This window comes from Colossoma macropomum, unplaced genomic scaffold, assembly GCF_904425465.1.
Source record: "Colossoma macropomum unplaced genomic scaffold, Colossoma_macropomum, whole genome shotgun sequence".
Taxonomy (NCBI): domain Eukaryota; kingdom Metazoa; phylum Chordata; class Actinopteri; order Characiformes; family Serrasalmidae; genus Colossoma; species Colossoma macropomum.
The window spans coordinates 29,288,916-29,312,601 of NW_023494784.1; the positions used below are offsets into that span (position 1 = coordinate 29,288,916).

Here is a 23,686-nt window from a genome sequence, read left to right on the forward strand (position 1 = left end):
AAGAGGTGCTTGCCCAGGTCAGTCAAACACTATAGGACAAATTCTATAGAGCCTCTTGTATTAAAGTACAACAAAACAAGGCTGAGAGTGAGAAAAGCACCCTTATTGCAGGGAGTAGTCTGATGCTATATATAACAACAATAATATTTATCCCTATGAGCCTTCAATGAAACACAATTTCCTAAATGGGGAAACATTTTCAAAATGTGAAAAAGAACAATATGCAGGATATAATCAGCACTATTTGTAATAAACTTCTCCTTAATAAGATCTAAATGGCTACACATCATAAGCTGAGCGCACGTAGCTGCTATACGTTCAGTACAAAAGCATTCCGAAGCTGTATGAACTGGTGAATAGACTGCACTGAACTAGATCTTCTACCTTTCTCTTACAGCAATTCTAAAGAGCGTCGCCTTCTACTTTGTCAGTCTACGAAGATGATTTCTTATGGCGTAGTTGTCCACCTAAAAAGCAACATTATGTATAATGTAGAGCACTGTAGTACAATAAACAATACAGAAGTGACACTCACCTACTAATGCACCTAAACTCTGACCAGCTTCAGTTAAGAAAATTCCTGGTCAGATCTCACTTCACCTCCTGTAACTATTCAAGTAAACATGCTAGCCTTCCACAGTTGGAATGTACTGTCACATGACCCAGCCTCTTTACAGACTTAAAGCTGTGAAAGGAAAGAGCACATGGCAAGTCCGAGCTGATGTGGAAAGATAAATGAGTGCAGTTTTCTTTTGGCATGCCAGCCCTCTTCTTCAGTGGTCTCCTCGGATAGGAGGCCATCTTAATCCCACTTTTTGTTTTTTGGCTGTGTTAATTGGGGCATGCTTAGAAGCATGGAGTGGGCAGGAGACAGGAGTGGGCCCCAGAACGGGAAACACATGCCAGAGTGCCTCTGTCTGACTGCACCTCTGTAAAGGAGAGAGGGAGGGAGGAGAAGAGAGGGACAGTGCAAATAAAGAGGACAGCAGAGCTATTGAGAGATATTGTAATGAAACCACAATGAGATGTTGGGTGACTATTGATTCACAGAATAGCAAAACCTACATGCTTGTCCATCAACAGTATCACTATAGCCAGGGGTTTGACTGGGATTCTTAATATTCTTAATTTAAAATTGTTCAATATGTGCAGTGTTATATGAGGTTCCCAGCCTGTCTTAATTAAGTCAATTTGTTTACTTGGCTGTTTTTAGTATGCCTTGTTTATCAGTTTTGGTATCAACGTTTTATCAATGTATCTTCTGATTCTTATCTGACAGAGATGAAAGTCACAATAAAGCCTTCAAACTAGCAAAATAAACTGTTGCAAACAGTGATACCACCCATCTGACATCAAGAACCTTTCCTGTCTTTATAACTGTATACTTGGAGCAGCTGCCTCCTGTTTTTTTGACAGACTGCTAGCAGAGACAATACAGTTCATCCAGAAAACGTTGGTTCACCATTGCAACACTGAAAACTTTAGCCTTCCTATATAAAATAACTAACCAATTTCCCTTTTTTCAATGAAGCTGATTAGTAATATTAATCTACAAACATGTTTACCTTTAAAGTAGCAGTACATAAGATTTTCTTTGTTAAAACTGAAAGAAGTAGCGTTACTGAGTCAGGAGAAAAAACACATTAAATACGGCGTGTGCGCTGCTGTGAGTTGACCTGTAAGGCCTGAATAGCCATTTAATAGTCAGAGATGTCAGGTCGGATTTCGTAGTTTCATCATATGTCTTTACATATTATCATCATCGACTCAATGCTTAGGTCTCAAAGGCAAAATCAACATTATACTTATGAAAGTATGATGACATTAGTAGATAATTCACTCATATCCTCAGAAGAAATGTCCTTCACGGAGTTTTGACCAAGTCCTCTTTGATTACTCGTGCCACTTGCTTGCAATCATCAGATTCATCCGCTTGTGGGGGTCCGAAGCTCAACTGACGAGACAAAATGCTCCTCCGCAATGTTGTGTGTAAATACACATTTCCACCAGAGAGGTCTCACTGCTTTAAGGGGCCCATATCCTACACTTTGACTGCATTTGATTTTTTCTGCTGACATCCACTTTTGTGTTGTTCTGTTTACCAAAAACAGACAAAATTAATTTTTACAAGATGGTTTCCAACCTCTCTTTATCTCTAAGAATTAAACTGGCTGTTTTTGTTACCATGCTGTTATATTCGGACTGAAACACAGCTTATAACATTAGCTAGTTAGTGTAGTTAGTGTGAATGGGCAGAGTAATACTGCTGTAGGCTGAATAGGTGAATATTTGTAAATATGATGTTTTTCTGACATCACAAAAACACTGAATTCAAAGCAGGGTTTTTTTCAGTTTAGTTTCTATATACGGACACTTCATTCACTGTGGAATGAAGAGTGTTTTTTTTTTATTTTTCTTAAGTTAGGAAAATTCAGTTTTCCATGATGTACTCTTTAAGTACATTTAGCATTAACAGTCAGTTGGCAAGTCAGAAGGCCAAGCATCATAGTAATTCAATCGAATTTAGTAAAAACCTAAATTCAGTACAAGCCAGGAGCTCAACTCAGGTGAGCTCTGGCCTAGTTTAACCCCCAACTGCAGCGCATCGAGGCCTTTGAAAGTCTTTAGTGGCTTCAGTACACGTGCGCAAACACCATTTTTTGCAACAAAGGACGAAAATGGTTCCAATTCCTGGTGTGCAGCAGCTGTAATAGCCTATCTGGTCTGCACATTTCCATGCCAACTGTCACTGAATGTCATGTCTTATTAATGTGCGCCTCTGTCCCTTTTAATTAGCAAGTTCAGGTCAGAGCTAACGCCTTCCTCCTTCAGGCAGCAGCGGAGAGCAGGGACGTGTGAATGAGACGCCTTTCGTGTTATTTGGTCAAAAATAGGCCATTACAGCCATAATCATAATGGTGACAGGCCTGGTGTAATGCATGTTCCACACAGACCATCCATCTTGAGGCGAACAGGCCAGCAGCCGAGAGCGCACAGGCAGAGGAGAGATAGAAGACAAAAGCTGAAGCCTGTCTGACGAAATAAAGCACCATGCTAGGCAGTGCAGTGTAATTAGAATGAAAGCTGGGGCCATCATTCTCCAGGAATCTTAGGCAACGACAGACGAGAGGCTCTTTTTACTCATATCAAGAAGCCCATTAATTATGTTAATCACCTCTATGCATGATAAGGAACATCCAATTTAAGAAAAACAATGTAAGTGCACAGTCCTAGGAAGATAGACAATTTGTTCATTTCTAAACCAATAATGCTTCTTAGCTGTGGTCTAGTTCATTATTCTCATAATGAAATTAATTACACCAATGTGACTTAAGAGAGATATGTGCCATAAGGGTAAAAACATGAAAAAACACTAGAGTATGCTGAGAAAATGACAATACCTAGATCAGCTAATGGTGGCAGGCATCATGTTCTCATACTTTTTTGGAAGTATCACTCCAGCCATCATTGTCCTATAGCTGTATGCTTGCTGGATTGCATGGCTTATAAAATGAAACTGCCAGCATATAGAAGCAGGCAGGAGCGTTTCTCCCATTGTCCTCATTGCAGTGCAGATGCAGCGTGCGGATCCTCCTCCAGTCCGCCCCTCTCCCAGCCAGGAACTATTGTATTCCTCTCCAATAAATTAGGCTTTGTTGCATATGCACGTCTCGTCTCACTTGTCCAGACCTAAGAGGCTGCGACAGTCTCCTGAGCCCTGGGAAACCGGAGGGGAGAAAAGGAATAAAAACGTCACTGAGGATTCCTCCATTCTTAGACATCTGTGGAGATGAGAGAGAGATAAATAGAGAGAGAGAGAGCAAGAGATGGGGGGGGGGTGAAGTAGGTTGGGTACATTTCTTAACTTCTAACAGCTGTTTATCAAAGGTCGTAAAGGTCTAAAAAGTTTTATAATATTGTAGCATCAGGAATCCCGAGGGTGTGTATATGTGTGTTTGAGGCAGTCTGAGTAAGAGTTTGACCTGACATTTATGTGTATGCTGATGATTCACTCCAAGCGCGGATAAGGCCGCATGCCACAGATACTATGACCCGATTACTCTTTCAAGTAACCGAGAAATCTCCATTGTCCTCAGCACAAAACTTTCCTCTTCTTGCTCTCAACCCTGCTGACCTCAGACAGTCATAAATATTCTCTGCTCATATATAGGTAGATCAGTGAGAACGAGTCTGGCACTACTAGAATTACTATAGAAACACTATAGAGTGTCCCTTGATGTTCTTCATCCAAACTTTTGTTCAACACTTGCGTCGACCAGAACAATTTTTGCCCTTTTTATAACTGGCTTATATTTAACATTTGATCCTGTTAACCAGCCGTGTAAGGTACAGCTCCAGCTTGCAGCTAAAAGGCAGGTCTGAACAGACTGAATATCTGTGTCATAGTGATATCAGTCTGTTTCAGCGAACCTGCTGACCCGCACACAGTCTTGTGGACTTTGGAGCAGAGGAGCGACTGGACTATAATGACAGGTAGTGGCTGCCTTCCATCACATCCTGCTCCCAAGGCCTCTGCAAATCAACAACGAACTCATATCAGCTACATTCGGCTAAGCAAGACAACAATGAACCAAAACAAAATAATTTAAAGGGGAATTCCACTAATTCCTCAAACTGTCTGCATGATGCAATTAGTAAGATGTAAAGAGTCATTGAGAGTGGTATAGAAACCTAATCATAGGAACCAGACACCTGAAATGTTTAACACTTCTAAAAGCTACCTCACAGAAAACAATTACAAGAAATGGTAATGAATATGTCTAAGACTTTGTTTTATGATAGTTTTGAGATAAGATATTGGCCTAAAATGTGTTTTTAAAATGCATGTAAAGGCAAAGGAAAACTAGTACCCCAAGAAAATAGTGGATTTGTCACTATTTTTGCTATTATCAACATTATGTAAATACAGAATGATTGTATGGGTCCACCTGTCATTTTGGATAGGAAATAAAAGGGCTATATTTACATTATAGATATAGAGAGTGATGCGACCTCTAGTTCCTATCACCACCACTGTACAGAAGTCTGACTACATTTCTCTCCAGTACACCATTTCACATCAACCACTCTGTCTGACTTTGTTTACATCTCAACAGAAATTCAGGAACAAATGGTGTAATTCCCCTTTGATGTTAAGCTTCTTTTGATATGTCTTCAAAATGTGATATTCACTTTATCTCTTGGCACAATGCCACGCTTAATTTACAGACTAAACGGAAGTGTATGGAGGGAATGGTCAAAGGTTGTTTTGACAGCATACAATGCTTTTTACAGAACTGTCACTGGAAGGGTTACCTTTGTATAATTTACATTATCATTTACACCAGGGGGTCCCAGTCCCAGGAAACCCACACTGCACCTTTTTGTTTTCCCCAGAACACACAATTTAACTCAACAGCTAATTAACAAGGTGCTGTGCTGGGTCAGGTGTGTTAGAGCATGATAAACACAAACATGTGCAGAGTATTGGGTCCCTAGGACTGACTTTGGGAACCTCTGGTCTGAACTGCCCAGAGGCAGAATCAACTCAGAAACGCCTCTTCACTCAATAACTTTTACGAGTCACAGCACACTCTAGTGGCCATAAGCTGATATTACATAACTAACAGCCAAGTGAGCAGTGATGCTGAGGAGTACACTCTTAAATAAGATGGTTTTTCATAGGTTCTTTAGTAAAGGTAATGGTTCTCTTTAGAACCATAAGTTATATATAGAACCATTTCATGCTTAAATTGTTCTTTGTATTGCGAAATGCAAAAGATTGATGAAAAATGTGCCGTATATGGTTATATTTAGAATCCTCTTGAAAATGGTTCTATACTACACTACAAAGGTTTCCTGTATTATAAGATTGGCATTGTAACAATAAAGAACCTTTTTGAAAATTGTTCTGCTACAGAACCATATATAAAATATTCTCTATCAATCTGAAGAACCATTTCATCATGCAAAGAACCCTTTATGCAAAGAATCTTTTAAGGTTAATCCTTTAAGTGTTCATGATTCTATATAGAACAACTGTCTTTACTAAAGAACCTTAAAGAACCATCTTTTTAAGAGTGTGGTTGTATATAGCACCAAAATGGTTCTTCTATTGTTACGATGTCAAGCTTGTAACAATAGAACCCTTTTTGGTGCTATATAAAACCATATAAAACATTCTCATTCACATTCTCCATTAGTCTGAAGAACCAGTTCACCATGCAAAGAACCATTTAAGCATTAAGTGGTTCTAAGTAGAACCATTCCCTTTACTAAAGAACCCTTGAATAAGAGTGTACTGCAATTTATTGTTGAAAGAATTGATCAGTCAGGGCCACAGTTCACCCTACAATTCACTTTTCTGGAACACTTCACTGAGTAATCACACTCAACTTAGAGCTGTACAAGACAGCAAATGAAGACACACCTTCTCAAGCAGTCCACTGCAGCTATGGACAACGTGGCATGAATAAGACGGTTTGCTTCATTCTTACTTACACATATGCTATTCTACATATTTTGGTGGAGGTAATAATGAAAAAACACACTGCCCTTCAGTAGTGAACACATGGAGTGCTAACCCTGATGTTCTACTGTTCACTACTATGCTTTCCTAATTTGCTAGCATTTAGCTGCTGTTTGGAACAAGGCTGCATGTCTGATACTTGTGCACAAGCCCTATTCCATCCCTATTGCACAATGTGAACTAATAAAAAAATTCCTATTAATAAGTGGTGCTGATCCAAAACATAGCTATAAACTCCTTGGTTACAACGTTAATTTCATCAATTATAAATAATAGCATACTCACAGAACCCCAAGACCTACAGCGATTCCATATTCAGCGGCTAGCTGGAGATGCACTGGAGCTGAAGTGGAACAGGTAGACTGACACTTCCAGGGTGCATCACTGACAGTGATGTATAAATGCCTCTAGGGGTAATTAATCTGGCCTCAATCTGCTGTCCTAATTCATACCGCTGTGTTTTATCATTCACAGGATTCACACATGGCAATTTACCAGCACTTCAGGTTCTGTATGACTCAGAAATAAACTGGAAATAGCAGACATGACTTATCCTGATAGACTGCTATAATGTAATTCCTGTTATTAGCTCACAAAAAATAAACATCATTAGTGCCGAATCCAAGTCTTGGCTTCAACCTCCACTTCTGAGAGTTTCACGTTTGCTGCATCTATAGTTCATCATATGGATCTATCATTGTACAAAATACCGCAAACCTATGCAAGAATGAGCAAAACTGAACACAACCATGTTTACTTGTACTAAGTGACTGGCTTTTATTCTATACACAAAGATCAAGCCATAATCAACATTTTACATAAATATATAAGTGAGCTCTGATTTGTGTAGCACTGGACAAAAAGTTAGTAAAGACATTCAATAGTTTTTTTTTTTCCAAAATATTAAACTTTAAAAGCTATGTGACCTGCAGTAAAGTATGGAATTCTTCAAAGAAATATTCACACAAAAAGCACACACACCCCCACACACATACACACAAACCCCTAGGGGGAAAAAAATCATACAGTATGAGTCACAGATCCAAAACACCTCAGAAAGAGATTTTTCTTTCATTCTTAAATGAATAAAAATTTCACTCTGAAAAGCTTGTGATTCAGCTACAATACTGAATGTGAACAATGGGTAGATGACATAGCGTTCATGATCATTACGACTTCTGCTTTGATTTGATTCATTTCTATGGCACCTCCTCATGTTTAGAGGAGCAAAACAAATAAGCATTGACTAATATTACAATTACAATAGTCAGATTCTGCAGAAAAACATGAGACAACATCAAGTATGTCCACAATCACGGATTTTCCAACAAAGAAAGGTTTCCAAATCAGAGCTGTTATTGATTTCTCTTTTGATCTGTATGCTTTATCCCCACTATTTAAATAAATACTTACAAACTTGAGATTTTACATTTGCACTGCTTATCTATCATTCTTAATTAATGGCTTTCAAAAAAAGAAGAATATTGGCTCATAATGGGATAGAATGACTGAATTGGCAAAAATCAGCATCTAGACAGGGAGATTTTCCAAATTTAGAAAGAACACTGAGTTAGAAGAAAAATAGCTTAACAACTCCCTCCTTATAGTTTGGAGGTCTTTAGAAAAATTAGACATCTAAAATTCTATTCAAAATTAGATGTATCATCCAAGAGTTTCAGGACGGTTTTGTACAAAACAACATTTGTAATTCATAATTTGTCCAAATTCTACATCATATCCCCATATCCTTAGTGCTGCCAGTGCACAGACCCCTACAAAGCCTTAGCACTGTTACCATTGTTTAAATGGACCTAACAGTCATACACCTTCAGACATTGTTTAGAATTGAATTTCTCTATGACGTCCCAATTGTCACAAAAACAAGCAAACAGTATTGTAGTTATAAAATGCACCATGTAGTCCATCATCTTTCATCCTCCTATAAACTAGGCGTAGATACCCTTGACAAACTCTGGATCAACCAAAGTCAAAACGGAAGAGGTGTTGATTGAGCATATTAACTAACCACACCAAAATCAATACCCCTTTAATTTTGCATAGCTAAAAACAACAGATGATCTCCTTGCAGTATGCACCCATCCACAGTGTCATTTAATCTCTAATGGGGCATAGCTGAAAACACAACAGCATCAGGAACCTCTGGGCTGCTGGACTTTAAGAAGTTTCGTCGATCTCTTCCGCCTCCACCAGGCATGTCTGGTCAGCGGAGGGTGCTCTGAAAGGAGGATGGTACTCGAAAGAGAGAAGCAGGGAAGAACCGGAGCTGTGCCTTTGCTGAAGGAACCAGACAACAGCAGAAACGCCCAGAATAACAATTACGCTCAGGATGACCAGCGCTGAGAGGACAGGACTGCCATCTGAGCAAAAGACACAACAACACATTGCCATTCACCAAACTGATCAAATTATTTGTATGCATATCTGTAGGTAGCAACTGTAGTAACAACAATCACATCACATTTATAATGTCCCCCCTTTGCTGCAGTAACAGCCTCTACTCTTCTGGGCAGCCTTTACACTAGATGTTGGAACACTGCTGTGAGGATTTGACTGCAATCAGCCACAGGAGTGTGGTCAGGTACTGATGCTGGATAATTAGCTCTGGATCACAAATGCCACTCCAGCTTATCTACAAGATATTTAAAGGTGCAGTATACGATTCTGGAGAACAACTGTTAATATTTGAACTCTACAGAAAAACAAATACACCCCTCCCTTCAGGGCACTTTCAGAAGCGCCAGCACCCAAATTCATGGACGCTCATTGCCAAGGCAAATGACACTGGGGTATCTTCGTGGCCATAAAACCCTTCACAAACGTTAATGGTCAGTTACAATCAGGCAGCTCAGGCACCAGAATGGAACTACTGCAACATTTAGGGCAGAACTGGAAAATGCGTACAGGAAGCCAGCTTCAGCCTTGTCAACTTTCAGAGGAAACGCCTCACCATGAACTCTAGGAAGTCTCTGCACCGTTGAAACACCTTTGCCTGATCTAGGAACTTCTTTCTCAGTCTTTGTTCTTCAGATTTTCTCCTCTTTGGCAGTTTCTCAGCCATCTCTCCTTCTTGATGATGCTTGGAGTTCAGCACGTAACTCCTCCCCTTCTCCCTGTCCTAAGCACCAGCACAAACGCTCCCTGTTGCTGATTGGCTGGAAGAGTGTTGTGTAGTTCAACCTGAGACACTGTTTATTTTCCATTTATAGAGCCAGGGCTATGTACAAACACCAGATTTTTTACAGTGCGCACACAGAACAGTGAGCCGGGGAGATATTTACTCAATTTGACAAAAGTGTATTGGATTGAAATCGTACACTGTGACTTTAATGGTGCTCCATCGCTCAATCCATAGGGCATTCATACCACTCTAAAAGGAGTGTCTAAATACCTTTGGGCATATAGTAAACTTTCCAAAGGAGAAAACAATATATTACAGTAGAAAACAAAATATACACATATAGACATTTTCAAAAGATTTACCTATGAACTGATAAAAAACCCAAAAAGTACTAAATAAATAAGCAGATAAATAAATAAATAAAATTTTACTTACTCATTTTTATCTTTTCTGCTTCTGCAAAACAAATGCAATAACCCATGGATCAGTATTTCTCCCAATAAAACATTATTATAAATACTGGTAGGACTGTGGGACACTTAGCTTTTCAAAATGTTTTAGTAAACGAGTATGCAGTTTGCAAAAGTGTAAGATTAAAATCTAAGGTTCATTCTGAGGGATAATTCCCCAGACAACCAAGGTCACCTTGACTCCCTTTGTAAGTGTCTTGAGAACATCACTAACTGGATGGGACGAAACTTTCTGCAGGGATGACAACATTTCTATGTAAGCAGGCCTTCAGCTCAGTTTAAAACACTGTTAGCTCTGCCGCTCTTCTCTCCTGTAACGGCACTTTACCATCCAAAAGGTCATTTTGAATTTAAAGTTTAAATTCTTCTTGTTTAAAAGTATGGTTTTAATCATGTTTTCAATTGCTCTTCTCCTCCTTAATCTCTTTGAAGTTTAATTTGATTTATCTTTGTATTTTCTCATTTGAAAAGCACCTTGATTGATTGCAGTGTACGAAAGGTGCTACAAAACAAACTTACCTTGCCTCGAAAAAAAAAAATAAACAGCAGCAATAACTGCTTCGTTTTTTACACATTTTCTTCATACAAAGAGTTTCACACTTTTTTTAGTTACTGTAACAAATGTGTGCATCTATAATATGCGTTAAATTATTGGAAACTGAAAAAAAATTATTAGAATGCTCATTTATTAGAAATGTTTTGAAAAGCTATGTGTCACTGCACTTTTTGATGGGCAATGTGATTATCTGTATTGATAGTCTTAAGCATATGTACTGTAAAAGTAGCTTACTCTGGGCTGTTTTACACACCACTCCATTCTCCGGCTGCTCAGAGCAGCTGACGTTCTCCCACTTCCTTGAGGCAACGTGCAGTGCGACACATGTGTCAATCAGGGGCATATCTTCTGCACCCCCCTCTTCCCAGTTCTTAAAGGTCAAAGGAGACTCATCATTCCATTTAAACTCATCATCTAGCAGAGACAGAGGGAGAGAGGGAGAGAGAGAGAGAAATACAATAGAATTACAGTGAGAAATTGATAGTGATAGTAACAAAAACTTCAAAAACAATCACTCTTAGATTCAGTTCTCTTGACAAGATTTTAAACTGTTTTGTTCTCAGTGCCATTTTAAGTTTTAATTTAATTGTTTATTTAATGCTTATTTTTATCTCTTTTAAATCTATTGTTTATAACTGTGCTTTAGTCACAGTTTTTAATTTCTATTCTCCTACATCTTAAATTTTAATTTGAATTATCTTTGTATTTTCTCATTTTTAAAACACTTTGAATGGCCGCAGTGTATGAAAGGTGCTACTGCCTTAAGTTCACATTGATGCAGGTCTACAAAAAGCTTTTTACAGATCAAACAGCCTTAATTAAATAAACACAGAATTTAATCAGTGAAATATACTGCATCTGAGTGTTACACTGTTGTCTAGGTGTGAGCATAAACTACCAATCAAAACTTTTGTATCACTTGCCAAGTTAATGTTTGTATATTTTTTGTGGTATAATTTTACATACTACTTGGCATTTTTAGTGGTTAATTCAATATTTCCCAGATTAATTCTATAAAGTACATTATAGTTATCTATTTAGATTAATTGTTTTGTCAAGTAATCTGCATTGATTTGATCTGATGAACTGTAGATTATCACTTTATTATAATTTCTCATTATTCAGCTGTCTCTGTCACTTCAGTCTCTTTAACAGCTCTGTTCATCGCTCTGGACACATAGAAAAATTCATATTTTCTAGTTTTTATTTACAGCATCCTAGTGTCATAGTATTTATTTAAAATCTCTTAAGTTGGACAATACTAGCATATTTGACTCACTTTATAAACTTGTGTGCATACTGAAAACATTGATTCAAAACTTTTGAATGGGAGTGTATTGTTCAATTGTTTTCTTTTGCCTATAGTTCTAGACAATTCACTAAAAAACCCACAGGATGTCCTGATGTTGTGAAGCAAGAGGAAGCAGTATTATTCCCCTTCACAGCTGGAGGTGTTTAATGAGGTCATGAATTCCCTTTCTTTCCATAGTGCTCTTTTATTGCTTAGTTCTATGAAATACAAAGCAAAGAGCCACTATTAAACATATGATCTCTAACTGCCTGGAGAGTAACTCTGACAGGTGTTGCCTCATAGGAGATTAAACACATTCTGCTGCATTCCAGCTGCGAGTGAAAGGAGAAAAGACTGGACGAAGTCCAAAACTCTACTTAAAGTCACACTTTTTACATTAATTTCAAGGGCAACAACACACATTTATTCTAGAAGATGATTCAAATGTCTCAAAAGCTCTCAGGAACCACAGCATTTATTTTTTCAATTCCATTATTTAGAAGTAATGGCGGCTCAAATAAAGTAACCACATCTTCAAAATACGATTTGTGCTTCTTTGGCTAGTGACTACTGGTTAATGTGTATGAATTTTAGGGCAGACAGGCACTTCTGATCACTTTCTGCCTGTGTGCACAAGATCCAGTGGTAAGATGCAACATACTATGTATGGGAAAAGTTCTTTTGTAGTTACGCAAGACAAAACAACAAAATCAGACATTACCATCACTGTCGTAGTACATTCCCAGCCAGACATCGATGTTGCCTTCCCACACTTTCAGGCTGTAGTCAGCGATGAAGTCATTCTCTTCAGCGCTGAGCACTGTCAGGAGGGCTAGTGGAGGAAAAGATCAAGAGCAGTGTTAGGACTTCACATTGAGAGGCCACTCAGGAACAATGTGCAGATATGAACACAAGTGACTTAAGAGCAGGAGACAGGTACCAAAGTCTCTACATATTTCTTTAGCCTTTTCCATGGTGTAGCGTTTGAAGACGTCCTCTTCTCCATGCAGGAAGTGGTAGCAGTTCTGGCCAAAGGGTACCCATGTGCGTCCATCAGCAGGGCAGTCTGTGGGAAGTTTTAGTTTTTGGTAATGCTAAACATTTTGCAGCAGTTCTTGTACGTGAGGTAGTAAACATTTTGGGGTTTTATGCTAGACTTAAGCTTGCTCTTCACTGTGCTTGACCCCTGTGGTTCAGAGCCAGCGTTAAACGTTGCGTACGTGCAGCAGCAGCCTATTCCAGATGATGGGCCATACCCAGTGCCATAACCTCGCTTCCTCTTTCATTTTATATATGTGGAAACTTCCAGCCACCATCTCGTGATCAAGCTAGACACAGAACACACGCTAGGCAGCCACCTATATTTAGTTATTAGGTTAAAGAAACGAAGAAATATGCAAACTAAAGGCTTGCTGTAATTTTTCGTTCGTCATGTCAGAGAAATTAATGACAAACAATGTCTAAAATGTAAAGTAGAGCCAGGCGTTCACGAAGCTGAAGTCAGCTTCTTATTCGCCAGCGTATTGTTCTAATTTTCTCGATCCACCTTTAATGGTGCAGCAGTTACATTCTGGCGACTCGCGCCTGAAGCGACAGAATGGAACTTCTGCACTATTTAAGGTGGACCGAGAAATTAGAACAAGAAGCTGCAGAATAACAAGGTGACTTCAGCCTCGTCAAGCGTTCACTACATGCGCACCATGTTTTTTAAAAACATATTTTCACACAATTAAACTACACTAACCTATTAGTTATGTAACCACTACTTTAGGGTTCGTGTTCAGCCATAACTTCTGAACGCTGCCATAACCGCCATAGTAAAAAGCAATAAACAACACTAGGAACCGCTTCTCCAGCGCTCCTTCAGCACAAAAGAGATTTTATCTGTAAATGTTAAGATGTTCCAACTTACCCCCATTAACCTGTCCGTGCGTGCATAAAAACGTTAACACAGCAAGGATTAGAGACGAAGTAAAGCGCCATTTCCCCGACTCCATGTTTTCAGTGCGGTCCAAAACGCGTTGTTGTTTTTCCCACCTGTAATCCAACAAATCCCACCTCCGCGCCACGATTGGCTAGTAGTGCTTCGTGCGCTGCACTTGGATTGGCTAACACCTCATACTCCTCCGCCACTAGCCAATCCTTGCGCAGGAGGCCCAACTCGCCCGAAAACGAGTGGGGAGAAAAGGAACGCGTCCAGAAAACTTGGCTACGAGCAGAAACTTTGAATATGTTCACACACGCTTGGCTGTCAGACCTGCACTTCTCAATCCTGCTCACTGACTCCAGTTTGCTCTGCACAGCTGAGTTAATCACTGCTCCCAAACACTCACTACGTGCAAACAAACATGCGTAGTACACGGAAACTCCAGGATTGGGAATTATTTGGACTATGGAATGGATCAATGTTTCAGTTGGAGAGTAGAAAGGACCAAATTTCTGTCATATTGTACAGGTCACTGGTTTGGGTTTGATTGTTACTGAATAATTGCCAACAACAACAACTATTATTATTATTATTATTATTATTATTATTATTATTATCAATAGTAGTTTAGTATTTCTCTGCTCTAACTCACCTGAGCTCATGAATACGTTTTTACTAACTTTATTAACATCTCATGCTTGAAACATCCTCTTTCATGGGACATGCATTATAGGTTGTGAAAAATGAATTATTTGTGTCCCACAACGTTCATTCAATCCTGAACATATTCACCCCTATGAAATATCAGGAATATTTTACAAGTCACAGCAGGAAGATGCATCATCCAAATGACCAAAAAATCACACACACACACACACACACACACACACACACACACACACATATATATGTTGTTTATTTGAATCTTCTATAAAAATATACAATGTATTTACAAACAAAGACACACATATTGCCAAGATAAATGATTTTGAACAATGTGCTATATATATTAAGTTTCATTTTTAAGGGCTATAATGGCTGAAATGCACAAAATTTGTGGAATCATCTACTTCAAGATAAATTGGATCAGATATTTTGCAACAGGGGAAACCATACATGGAGTGTTTAGGACATGAGTCAGAAAGCCATGGTATGGCGAGAACGGTAATGAGTAAAAACCTTGAGGCATACACTTATAGCTCAGGACAAACCTACTCATCTTTCTTTAAAAGGCCTCTAGATGGAGCCTTCTGTTTCTTAATGTGAGAGTAGATGGAGGATGTTTGAGTACTTGGTGACCTCTGTTGGATATGAGCCATATGATTAAAAAGGAGAGAGAGAGAAAAACATTCTTGCTTCATTTACAGGGGAAATCAAATCTAAGGCCATAGTTAGAGAGTCTCACTCATGCGAACATGACTAAGTATATCCGAAGCTGACTGTAGTCACTGAAGCAGTGTACTGTGTGGTGCCTGCTTACCGACTCTGCAGTCAAAGTAGCTTATTCTCCTCAACAAGAGAAGCTGTGACCACACGCTAAACAATGCCCCTCTTTAACTGTTCTCAGCATGTTTTAGTGTGTTTGAATTCTTGTGTAACAGCAGCCTTCGAGTGCAGTTGAGTGAGAAACCCATGAGAGAGAATGAGAGAGAGAGTGAGAGACTGCAGGCTGGAGGCGAGAAGAGGAGCTCAATGCACACCCTGTGGGGTGTGTGTCACACATGATCGAACTGTGGGGTGTGAGTGTACCCCACTGTTCCATACAAAAAGACTTTGCTGGCTTTTGCAAAAAAAAACTGCACCAAGTCTCGCCCAGCAACAAAAGCCTGTGTGACTTTTCTTCACTCCAGACATTCCAGCTTAGTGCCAAAGTGGTCGACAATTTTCACAGCTTAAAAAAAAAAAACAAAAAAACAAAAACAAAATGGGAGGGGGAGCGGGGAGGGCTTTAATGGCTTTAATATAAACCTCATTGAAATTTCAAACGAATCCTGTGTTTTCAAGCTAAGAAGAAGCATTACAAGTGTATCACTACTTACCATATTGGGTTGAGTAACATATTACATGGTGTAATTCAGGACATATGGAGTACTAAGCTAAAGGTGCTGTGGATAAGAGGGTGCTCTTGGTATCAGATGTACGGGATCTGACTGTTCCAGCATTTCTGACTCAGTCTTCAGTCACTCGCAGACAGAGCACACCAGCCAGGCACCCTTCTCTGTTTATTTATCAGCTGTTGTTGACTTTGAGAGGAACACAGCCTTCTTTATTTTGACGTTGTGTGAGTTGTGTGGCCTTTTATTCTCATGACGGTCCGACAGGCAAAACAACACAAATGAATCAGTAATGAGTAGACTGTGGATATGTGTGACTTTACAGTGTTGAACTGTAATAGACTGGTCAAATTAAACCACTCCAAGTTACTTCAAGCAAGATTTCTTCTCAGACGTTCCAAGGTTGTGGGAGATGAGTTTAAACGGCCACATTCTACATTTTTCTTCTGCTTTTTTTCCCATGAGGTCCACTTATAACATTTATGTGACTTTATGCACCAAAACCAGTATATATATGAGCTATATATTAGCTATGTTCTAACTTATTATAGTATTATAGTAGTATAGTATCATAGCAGTACAGAAAAAAAGACAGGCTGAAACACTTCTAATAACTTCAGCGTGAACGAGTGGAGCAAACTGCTGTAGGTTGAATCAGCAGATATATACAAGCATCTAGCCATGCAGTCTGCCTTTACAAACATTTGTGAAAGAAAGAGCTCGCTTAATTTTAGCATGGTACTGTAATAGGATGCTACCATCAGTTAGCATAATTTCTTTACTTCTGGATTTTCCACGATAAGCTGTGAGTGGTATTATTGAATAGTGGAAGCATTTAGGAACCACAGCAACACACAGTTACAGAGCGGGGTCGCTATGGGGTTGTTTTTCCGGGGTTGGTCTAGGCTCCTTAGTTCAAGTGAAAAGAAATCTTTATGCTTCGGCAGACCAAGACATTTGTAGGAACAGTTTGGGGAAGACCATTTTCTGTTCCAGCATGACTGAGCCCCAGTGCACAAAGCAAGGTCTATAAAGGCATGGTTGGGTTTGGTGTGGAAGAACTTGGCTGGCCCACACAGAGCACTGACCTCAACCCCACTGAACACCTTCGGGATAAACTAGGACGCAGATTCAGAGCCAGACCCTCTCGTCCAACATCAGTGCCTGACCTCACAAATGCTCTTCTGGATGAATAGACAAAAATTCCCCCAGACACACTCCAAAATCTTGTAGAAAGCTCAAAAGAGTAGAAGCTGTTATAGCTGCAAAGAGGGATCAACTCCATATTAATGCCTATGGATTTAGAATGGGATGTCATAAAAGCTCCTGTAGGCATAATGTGTAGGTGTCCCAGTACTTCTGTCTGTTCTGTTGTTTTAGTGGCATCACAAAACCAATAAATTCAAAATGAGCTTAGTTTCCATTTATGGACAGCGGAGTGAATGGTGCACTTTGAAACTTTAACAGTATTTACATGGTATGTCAAACTCTGTTATTTAAAAAAAAAAGTAAGGAACATCTGGTTTTCCAGCATATGGACTGTTTAGGAAGCAAGAAATTGGAATTAAAGGAAGAGCCTCAGTTTAGTGGCTGAAATATAGAAAAAAAAGAGAAGAAAACTGAAACAAATGGAGTAAAAAGACAAGAGGACCACAGGAAAATCCGTCAAAAATACTAAACTTGCAAAATGTGCTTGTTCTGCTTTTTTCTCCCCATATAAAACTGTCACCTCAGAACAACAAAAAAAAAATACGTACACTCTATCATGACCCCACTTCTCACTGTTAAACAGTTCATATTAACATTGTGTAATCATTGATATTGTTTAATTGTCAATACCATGTAAATTTGAAATGCTGGACTGTGAGTGTTCTACCTTTAACTTATAGAGCTTGTGGACTTTGCAGGGTTTGATAGTGGGCGCAGGTGGCTGACAGCAGACAGCTGCAGTCTGAGTCTCACTCCTCGTCTGGTCCTCTAGGCCTCCTGTAGGGTGGCGTAACGCCACTACACACACACTCACAAGCACACCCCAGTCCCTCATTGCTCCAGATCCTTCTTGGGCCCATCTGTTGATCACAGGCCTTGCCCCAGTGTTCATTAAGGATAAATCCCTATAAATCAATCACTTTTTAAAATCTTCCACTTTTTAAAGACTGTTCTCCTGTGAAGCAATATTTTACACCATAGTTTAGAAAAATGTCTACAGTGCGTAGAGTTACACAAAGGGTGGCAGTAGCCAGAGGGGGTAGTAATTAGTTACATTTACTCAAGTGCAATTTTAATGGCATTGTATTTTCCTGGGTATTTTCAAATTATTATACATTTACTTCTAATCAAGAATTTTTGCGAGGAAAGTAGTCCTCATTGAACTCATTTTAGTCATTAATATTTAGTTACTAATTCCTTTTTTGTCTTAAATCTCATATGTGTTGTGACTGTATCTGCACTGCTTGGCAAATGGCCACAGTGGTGACTTTTGAGGTTTATATTATTTTATTTTAATCCGAGAGTGCACCAAAAAACAAGAAAAGCACCAGAGAACACTGCTCTAATTTAAGACACACTGTGTGTATATCACAGCAACACCGACCCCTGGTGGTGTGAGTGAGAAGTAAGAAGAGTGAGAAGAAGAGACCTTCAGTTGTTCGGATTGCTTTCGCTTTTTACAGTGTAAATGAGCCGATTTTCTGAATATTGTGATTATGTTAAAACAAGATTTCCCTTTTTTAGCTTAATCTGTCAATCTGCACTGCTTCTTAAATTTTTGAAATTTACATTTTTTGGTATTGAAAAATGTAGGCATCTTTATTATTAATAGAACACAGGCAGCAGAAGTGTGTTTATTAGTGAGGCAGTCTTAGTGCCCAAACATCTTAAGTTCCATGAGGGTATGACATCTCATGGAACTTGAGGCTCATCAGTGAGCTACGGCAGTGAAAATATCTTTCCCCTTTATTAGCCAGAAAAAAGACGGAAAGTCTACACAACCCACTAAATTTGAGTTTTTATTCAAAAAATTCAAAGAAATGAACAAAAATAAAGCTTAAGGAACAATCTAATTAAAAAGTTTTTTGGCTTTGACAAAGACCACAAAAAAAAAAAAACCAAAAAAACAAAAAAGAAAAAGGAAAAAAACAAACAAACACAGAGGAAGGTTTCTCTTTAACCGGACAAGTTACCACAGGCAAGTTTGTGGCACATGTGAAACAAACAAAATAAAATAAACTCTCATATAGATATCTCTATGAAAAACTTTTATTTCTTCAAACAGTCTGTACAAAACTTCTCTGTTCATAAATTATTACTTTTTTTTCATAACTTAATGGCTGTCTAGTAAGTGATGTTTCATGTTCATGAGCGATTCTTTCTGTACGTCTCCCACTCTTTCATCCAGCTATACATTGGCACTTGGTTCAGGTGTTACTAGAAGCTTCGCCCACACATAACTCCTGCTCACGCATTCTTCAGTCTCTCTTTCTTTCTCTCTCTCTCACTCACACACACACACACACACACACACACACACACACACACACCTCAAACATTCTTCAAACTCTGCCCCATACGCACACACACACACGCACCAGAGCTGTGAGGCCTGTGCTGCTGAAAGTCTGGACTGGGACTGAACAGCGACAATGTCTCAGAAACAGATCCTAGAAATACCACAACTTTCAGTTTTGATATTTTTTTTCTTTATTTCTCTCCTTCTTTCTTTTTCTTTTCAATGGACTTTGTCGACTACTGGAACATCCTGTGATTAAGCAGCAGTGTTTTGCTTTTGAAACTATGAAACTGAATGTCTAGACAAGACTATCACGTTCAACGCACATCTATCCTCATAATAATAACAATGTCATTAAAAAATTTAGTTTTAAGAAAAAAAAAAATTAAAGTATTTAAAAACAACCTGAAAACAAAACATGTGTATATGCGGGCAGCTCCAGAGCTAGCCGTTTGGTCTGGAGGGGCGGGCTGAACCTGCTAGCCCGGCCAATCAAAACAGAGGAGAAAGCAACTCTGAGGTAGATAATTGGTCAATAGGACCACCAGTTCAGAAACACAGTCTTGTGGAAGACAACCTAATAAAGCCTAAATTAAAGCCTAATGTGATTTTAAAAGAAAATAAAAAAATGAACATTTTCATGCTGAACAATACCATAGCAGAGTATCACTGTGCTGCTCAGTTCATAGTTTCAAACTTCTCCTTTTGCGTGTTCTAGTTTCGTATTTCAGTTTCGTGTGCTCTGTAGTGATGCTTGTGGCACTTGTTGGATCCAAATCTTCCTTCATGCATGTGTCCAAACTTTGACAACAACTAAAGACAGCTGGATGCATATATACAAAAAAGGCACATTCTCGAAATTGCAGTCTAGTCCAGTAGAAAGTCTTAGAATTGTATCCTGCCCAAGGAGAAAATGACATTATATCCATTACCTTATTTCTTGTTTGCTAGCTCACTGTCTTTGGTGAAGTAAACTTTGATTGAAAGTGCCGAGTTCTGTTTGCTTCCTAGAAAAGAGCTAGACAAACTAAAATCTACAGAAAATCAATCTCTTCCAGAAACTTCCACAGAACGTTTGCTTAAAGTTGCCTCTGGAAGGCTTAATTAATCTGTACACAATCACAAAAGCACATCTGTCTGCATCAAAACTGAAAGAAATAATAATAAAAAAAGGACAATTATATTCTGTCTGGGAGACAGACCATAACCCCCTCCCTTCAAAACAATCAAAGGAAAAATAAAAAGACTTGGTCAAACCACTTCCCCCCACCCGCACGTACATGTTCAGCTAAACTACAACAGCGAATTTTTCTAAAAGGCAATTTAAAAATGTGTTCATTCAGCAGAATTTCTACCACATTCAAACAACCAGAGGCTTCGTCCCTCTGATTACAAAAACATTACACCTTATTTAAACTCCATCATCTTTTATCACTCATCACATGTTCTACTCTAAAAGCTCTAAGAGGATCAGTAAAAAGCAAAACACCTAAACTAGGCAAAGCGAATTTCATTAGCTAGATCCTAAGAAAAGCCCTATTCGGCTGATTTACAAGGCCGTCTCTTTCTCTGGTTCAGCCTCAGCTAGAGGCTACCTGTACAGCTGTATGGAAAGAATTTAAGGCAAATTTGATGTGAGAGACAGGGAGAGAGAGTGAGAGAGAGAGAGAAAGAGAGAGAAAGAGAGAGTAAGATCATTCTAGATCAATAGGACAAAACACACTGTACAAGAGGAAACGTAACACTTCACCATAGCAACACTCACACTGCAAGCACAAAAAAAAATAAAAAAAAACCAAACCCAAAAACACATCTTTCTCAGGATGTCCGGCCAATAAATCTCTACAAACAACAAAACCAGATCAGTACAAAGAAAAAAAAAAAAAACAAACAAACACAGACACACACACACAAATCTTAAATCATAAAAAAATATTAACAATGGACACCTCTGCTACCATGCACATCAAGTCACATGCTCCTTTGAGTTCTTGCAACCATGTGACGATTCCTTGGTAAAAATAAACGTTCTTTCTATTAAAATAAAACTTTTTTTTCCTTTTGTCATTTTCTTCTTCGATAGCTAGCATCCTTTGATGAAATTAATATTTTATTTGCACCTCATAGAACTTATACCAAAAATAGTCTGGATAGTTGTTTTAAAAACAGAGGAAACTCATCGTAGAACCTGTGCAAACGTCGATCGAATGGTCGAGCTTAATCCATCAGAGGAAGCATGATTGTTGAAGCAGAATCCCCTCACGGTCTCCTGAGCGCTGAGGGTCCTGGACAACACGACAACAGATAAGCTTCCATTACTTGTTAGGCGTAGCTCCAGTGCAAAACTAAAGGAGCAAGCTTTGGGCAATAAACATGTTTTGGCAGAGCAACCTTATTACTCTTATTTAGGGTAAGGGGAAAATTGTGTAATACGATTTGGCCAAACATCTGATTTCAAACAAAATGACACCTGACAGCTCGAATCATAAATCTTCATTCGCTTAATCATAATCCTAATTCACTCAGAATTCCTCTCAGAAAAACAGGCCCTTTCATTTAGACAGTCAGGGTTACTTGACTAGTAGAATCTGAGAGCTGGGGGTAGATCATCAAGAAATGCAACAGTAAATGCTTTTGTGGTGCAGGATGTGATATTTGATGTTTCATTGCAGCCAAAGCATTATTCGCTTGAACTGTAAGCCGTACCTCTTCATCACTTGGTTTGTTGGTAGGTGTAGGGAGAATGATCACCAGCTGACTCCACCTGGGGCTGAGGGCTGTTGTCCTGTGAATCAAAATAAATTGTAATTGTCTTTTGCAATGCATCACAAAAAAATTCTGTTAAAAAAATAAGACATATAACTGCACTAACCTCCACTGCAGCAGGCTGCATAGGAGTGTACTGAGGGATGTATGCGCCCTGCATCACTGCGTTAGCTGGCATGAACTGCGACAAACAAATAAAAGATGTAAAGAATGCATGCATGACTTGTACAACTACATTACACACCTTAAACAAACATTACTTCTGTCTCAACTTGGAACACCTTCCTTGACAGCAAGTTCACCTGCGGCATGTTGACGTTAATAACAATTGCATATCGTCACTGTCAGAACAAAAACCTTGCTTCATCTCTACACACTAATACACTATAAATACTATACTAAAGACTGTACTGCTAATGGTGGTGCACTATTTTTCACATACTATTCAGTAAGGTGGCATGTGATTTAAGACGCAGCCCTTCTATCTCCAAAATGGTAATGTTTCAGGTAAGGGAAAGATACCCAGTTTATACCAAGTAATTCTGGATTTCTTCTATTGGTCCATTGATCATGAAATTTTTACAGTTCACATTTTAACATAAAAAACAGATGGTATTATTAAATGTGTTCAAATACAGTGTGTAAAAAAATATGGAGTTACTAGGCTTTGATCTGACAGCAATGATCTGAATATTCACTAAATAACAATGTTCTTTGGGATTGCACAACTTTCTGTCTCTGTGAGTCTGTCTGTTTATCTCTATTTATATGGTTTAACTTATAAACTCTGTATATGTACTTTACACTTTATTCAGCATGTACACTACCATTTAAAAGTTTGCAATGTTTTCAATTAAATAAATCTCATCCCATCTTGCAGACAAATGTATAAAATTGTTTTAATATGATAGTCCTGTGCAACATCACAGTTCTATATAATGTGTAGGAAACAGAAAAAAATTGTTTTAGATGATTCCAGAATGAATAGAGCTGTAGATGATTTTGAATCCAGAATGTCTTTTCAATGATCAAATGATCAAGGCCAAAACTTGACAGAAGAGGAATCTAAATAAATAATTATAGTATTACATTTTGAAATGTCTTCTTGTTCCCCAAATATTTGAAATATTCAGTAAAACATCTAAAAATATCTTTTGGTATGCTATATATAGTAAAATATTATGAAATATGACAAAAAATGTAAACTTTTGAAAGGTACTGCAGTTGTTTCCTGCATTAATTACTTATTTATTTCATGCTAATTATTTCTTTTTATCTATTTAAACCCAAAAAAAGGTCCATGTCTAAAATCTAATGCCCAATCTAAATCTCTGGTCTTCTCTAGACTTGCTTGTGGAGTTGTAAACGAAACTGGAGGAGCTCCAAAAAATAAATAAAAATGACATTTATTTAAACAAAAGAAAGAATATCTTTCAAAGAAAGTAA

General features: G+C 38.5%; 2 protein-coding genes across 6 annotated transcripts in view; both read right to left on the minus strand.

Annotated features, from left to right (window-relative positions):
- Positions 1-1,667: 1,667 nt before the first annotated feature.
- Positions 1,668-14,319, minus strand: cd302 (CD302 molecule). Of its 3 annotated transcripts, XR_005007108.1 has the most exons (7): positions 13,898-14,319; positions 12,926-13,051; positions 12,707-12,817; positions 10,929-11,108; positions 10,104-10,124; positions 3,402-3,718; positions 1,668-2,094 (listed from the first exon to the last, which is right to left on the minus strand). XR_005007108.1 is itself a non-coding variant. In XM_036567727.1 (6 exons), the coding sequence occupies exons 1-6, from the start codon at positions 13,980-13,982 to the stop codon at positions 3,624-3,626; spliced, it is 618 nt and encodes a 205-aa protein (XP_036423620.1). In that variant the 5' UTR covers positions 13,983-14,319; the 3' UTR covers positions 1,668-3,623. The 3 variants fall into 3 exon arrangements, 2 of the variants coding, with proteins under 2 accessions (XP_036423620.1, XP_036423619.1); XM_036567727.1 differs by having other exon boundaries at positions 1,668-3,718; XM_036567726.1 differs by lacking the exons at positions 1,668-2,094; positions 3,402-3,718 and adding an exon at positions 7,282-8,907 and having other exon boundaries at positions 13,898-14,316.
- A 4,925-nt stretch (positions 14,320-19,244) lies between these two features.
- The window catches only part of LOC118806312 (RNA-binding motif, single-stranded-interacting protein 1), a 53,890-nt gene continuing 49,448 nt past the window's right edge, over positions 19,245-23,686 (minus strand). For all 3 annotated transcript variants that reach the window (XM_036567728.1, XM_036567740.1, XM_036567734.1), the window contains 3 exons: positions 22,347-22,421; positions 22,181-22,259; positions 19,245-21,759 (listed from right to left, as the gene is read on the minus strand). In XM_036567728.1, the coding sequence (XP_036423621.1) occupies positions 22,188-22,259; positions 22,347-22,421 (147 nt within the window). In that variant the 3' untranslated portion in view covers positions 19,245-21,759; positions 22,181-22,187. The remainder of the gene's footprint in view (positions 21,760-22,180; positions 22,260-22,346; positions 22,422-23,686) is intronic.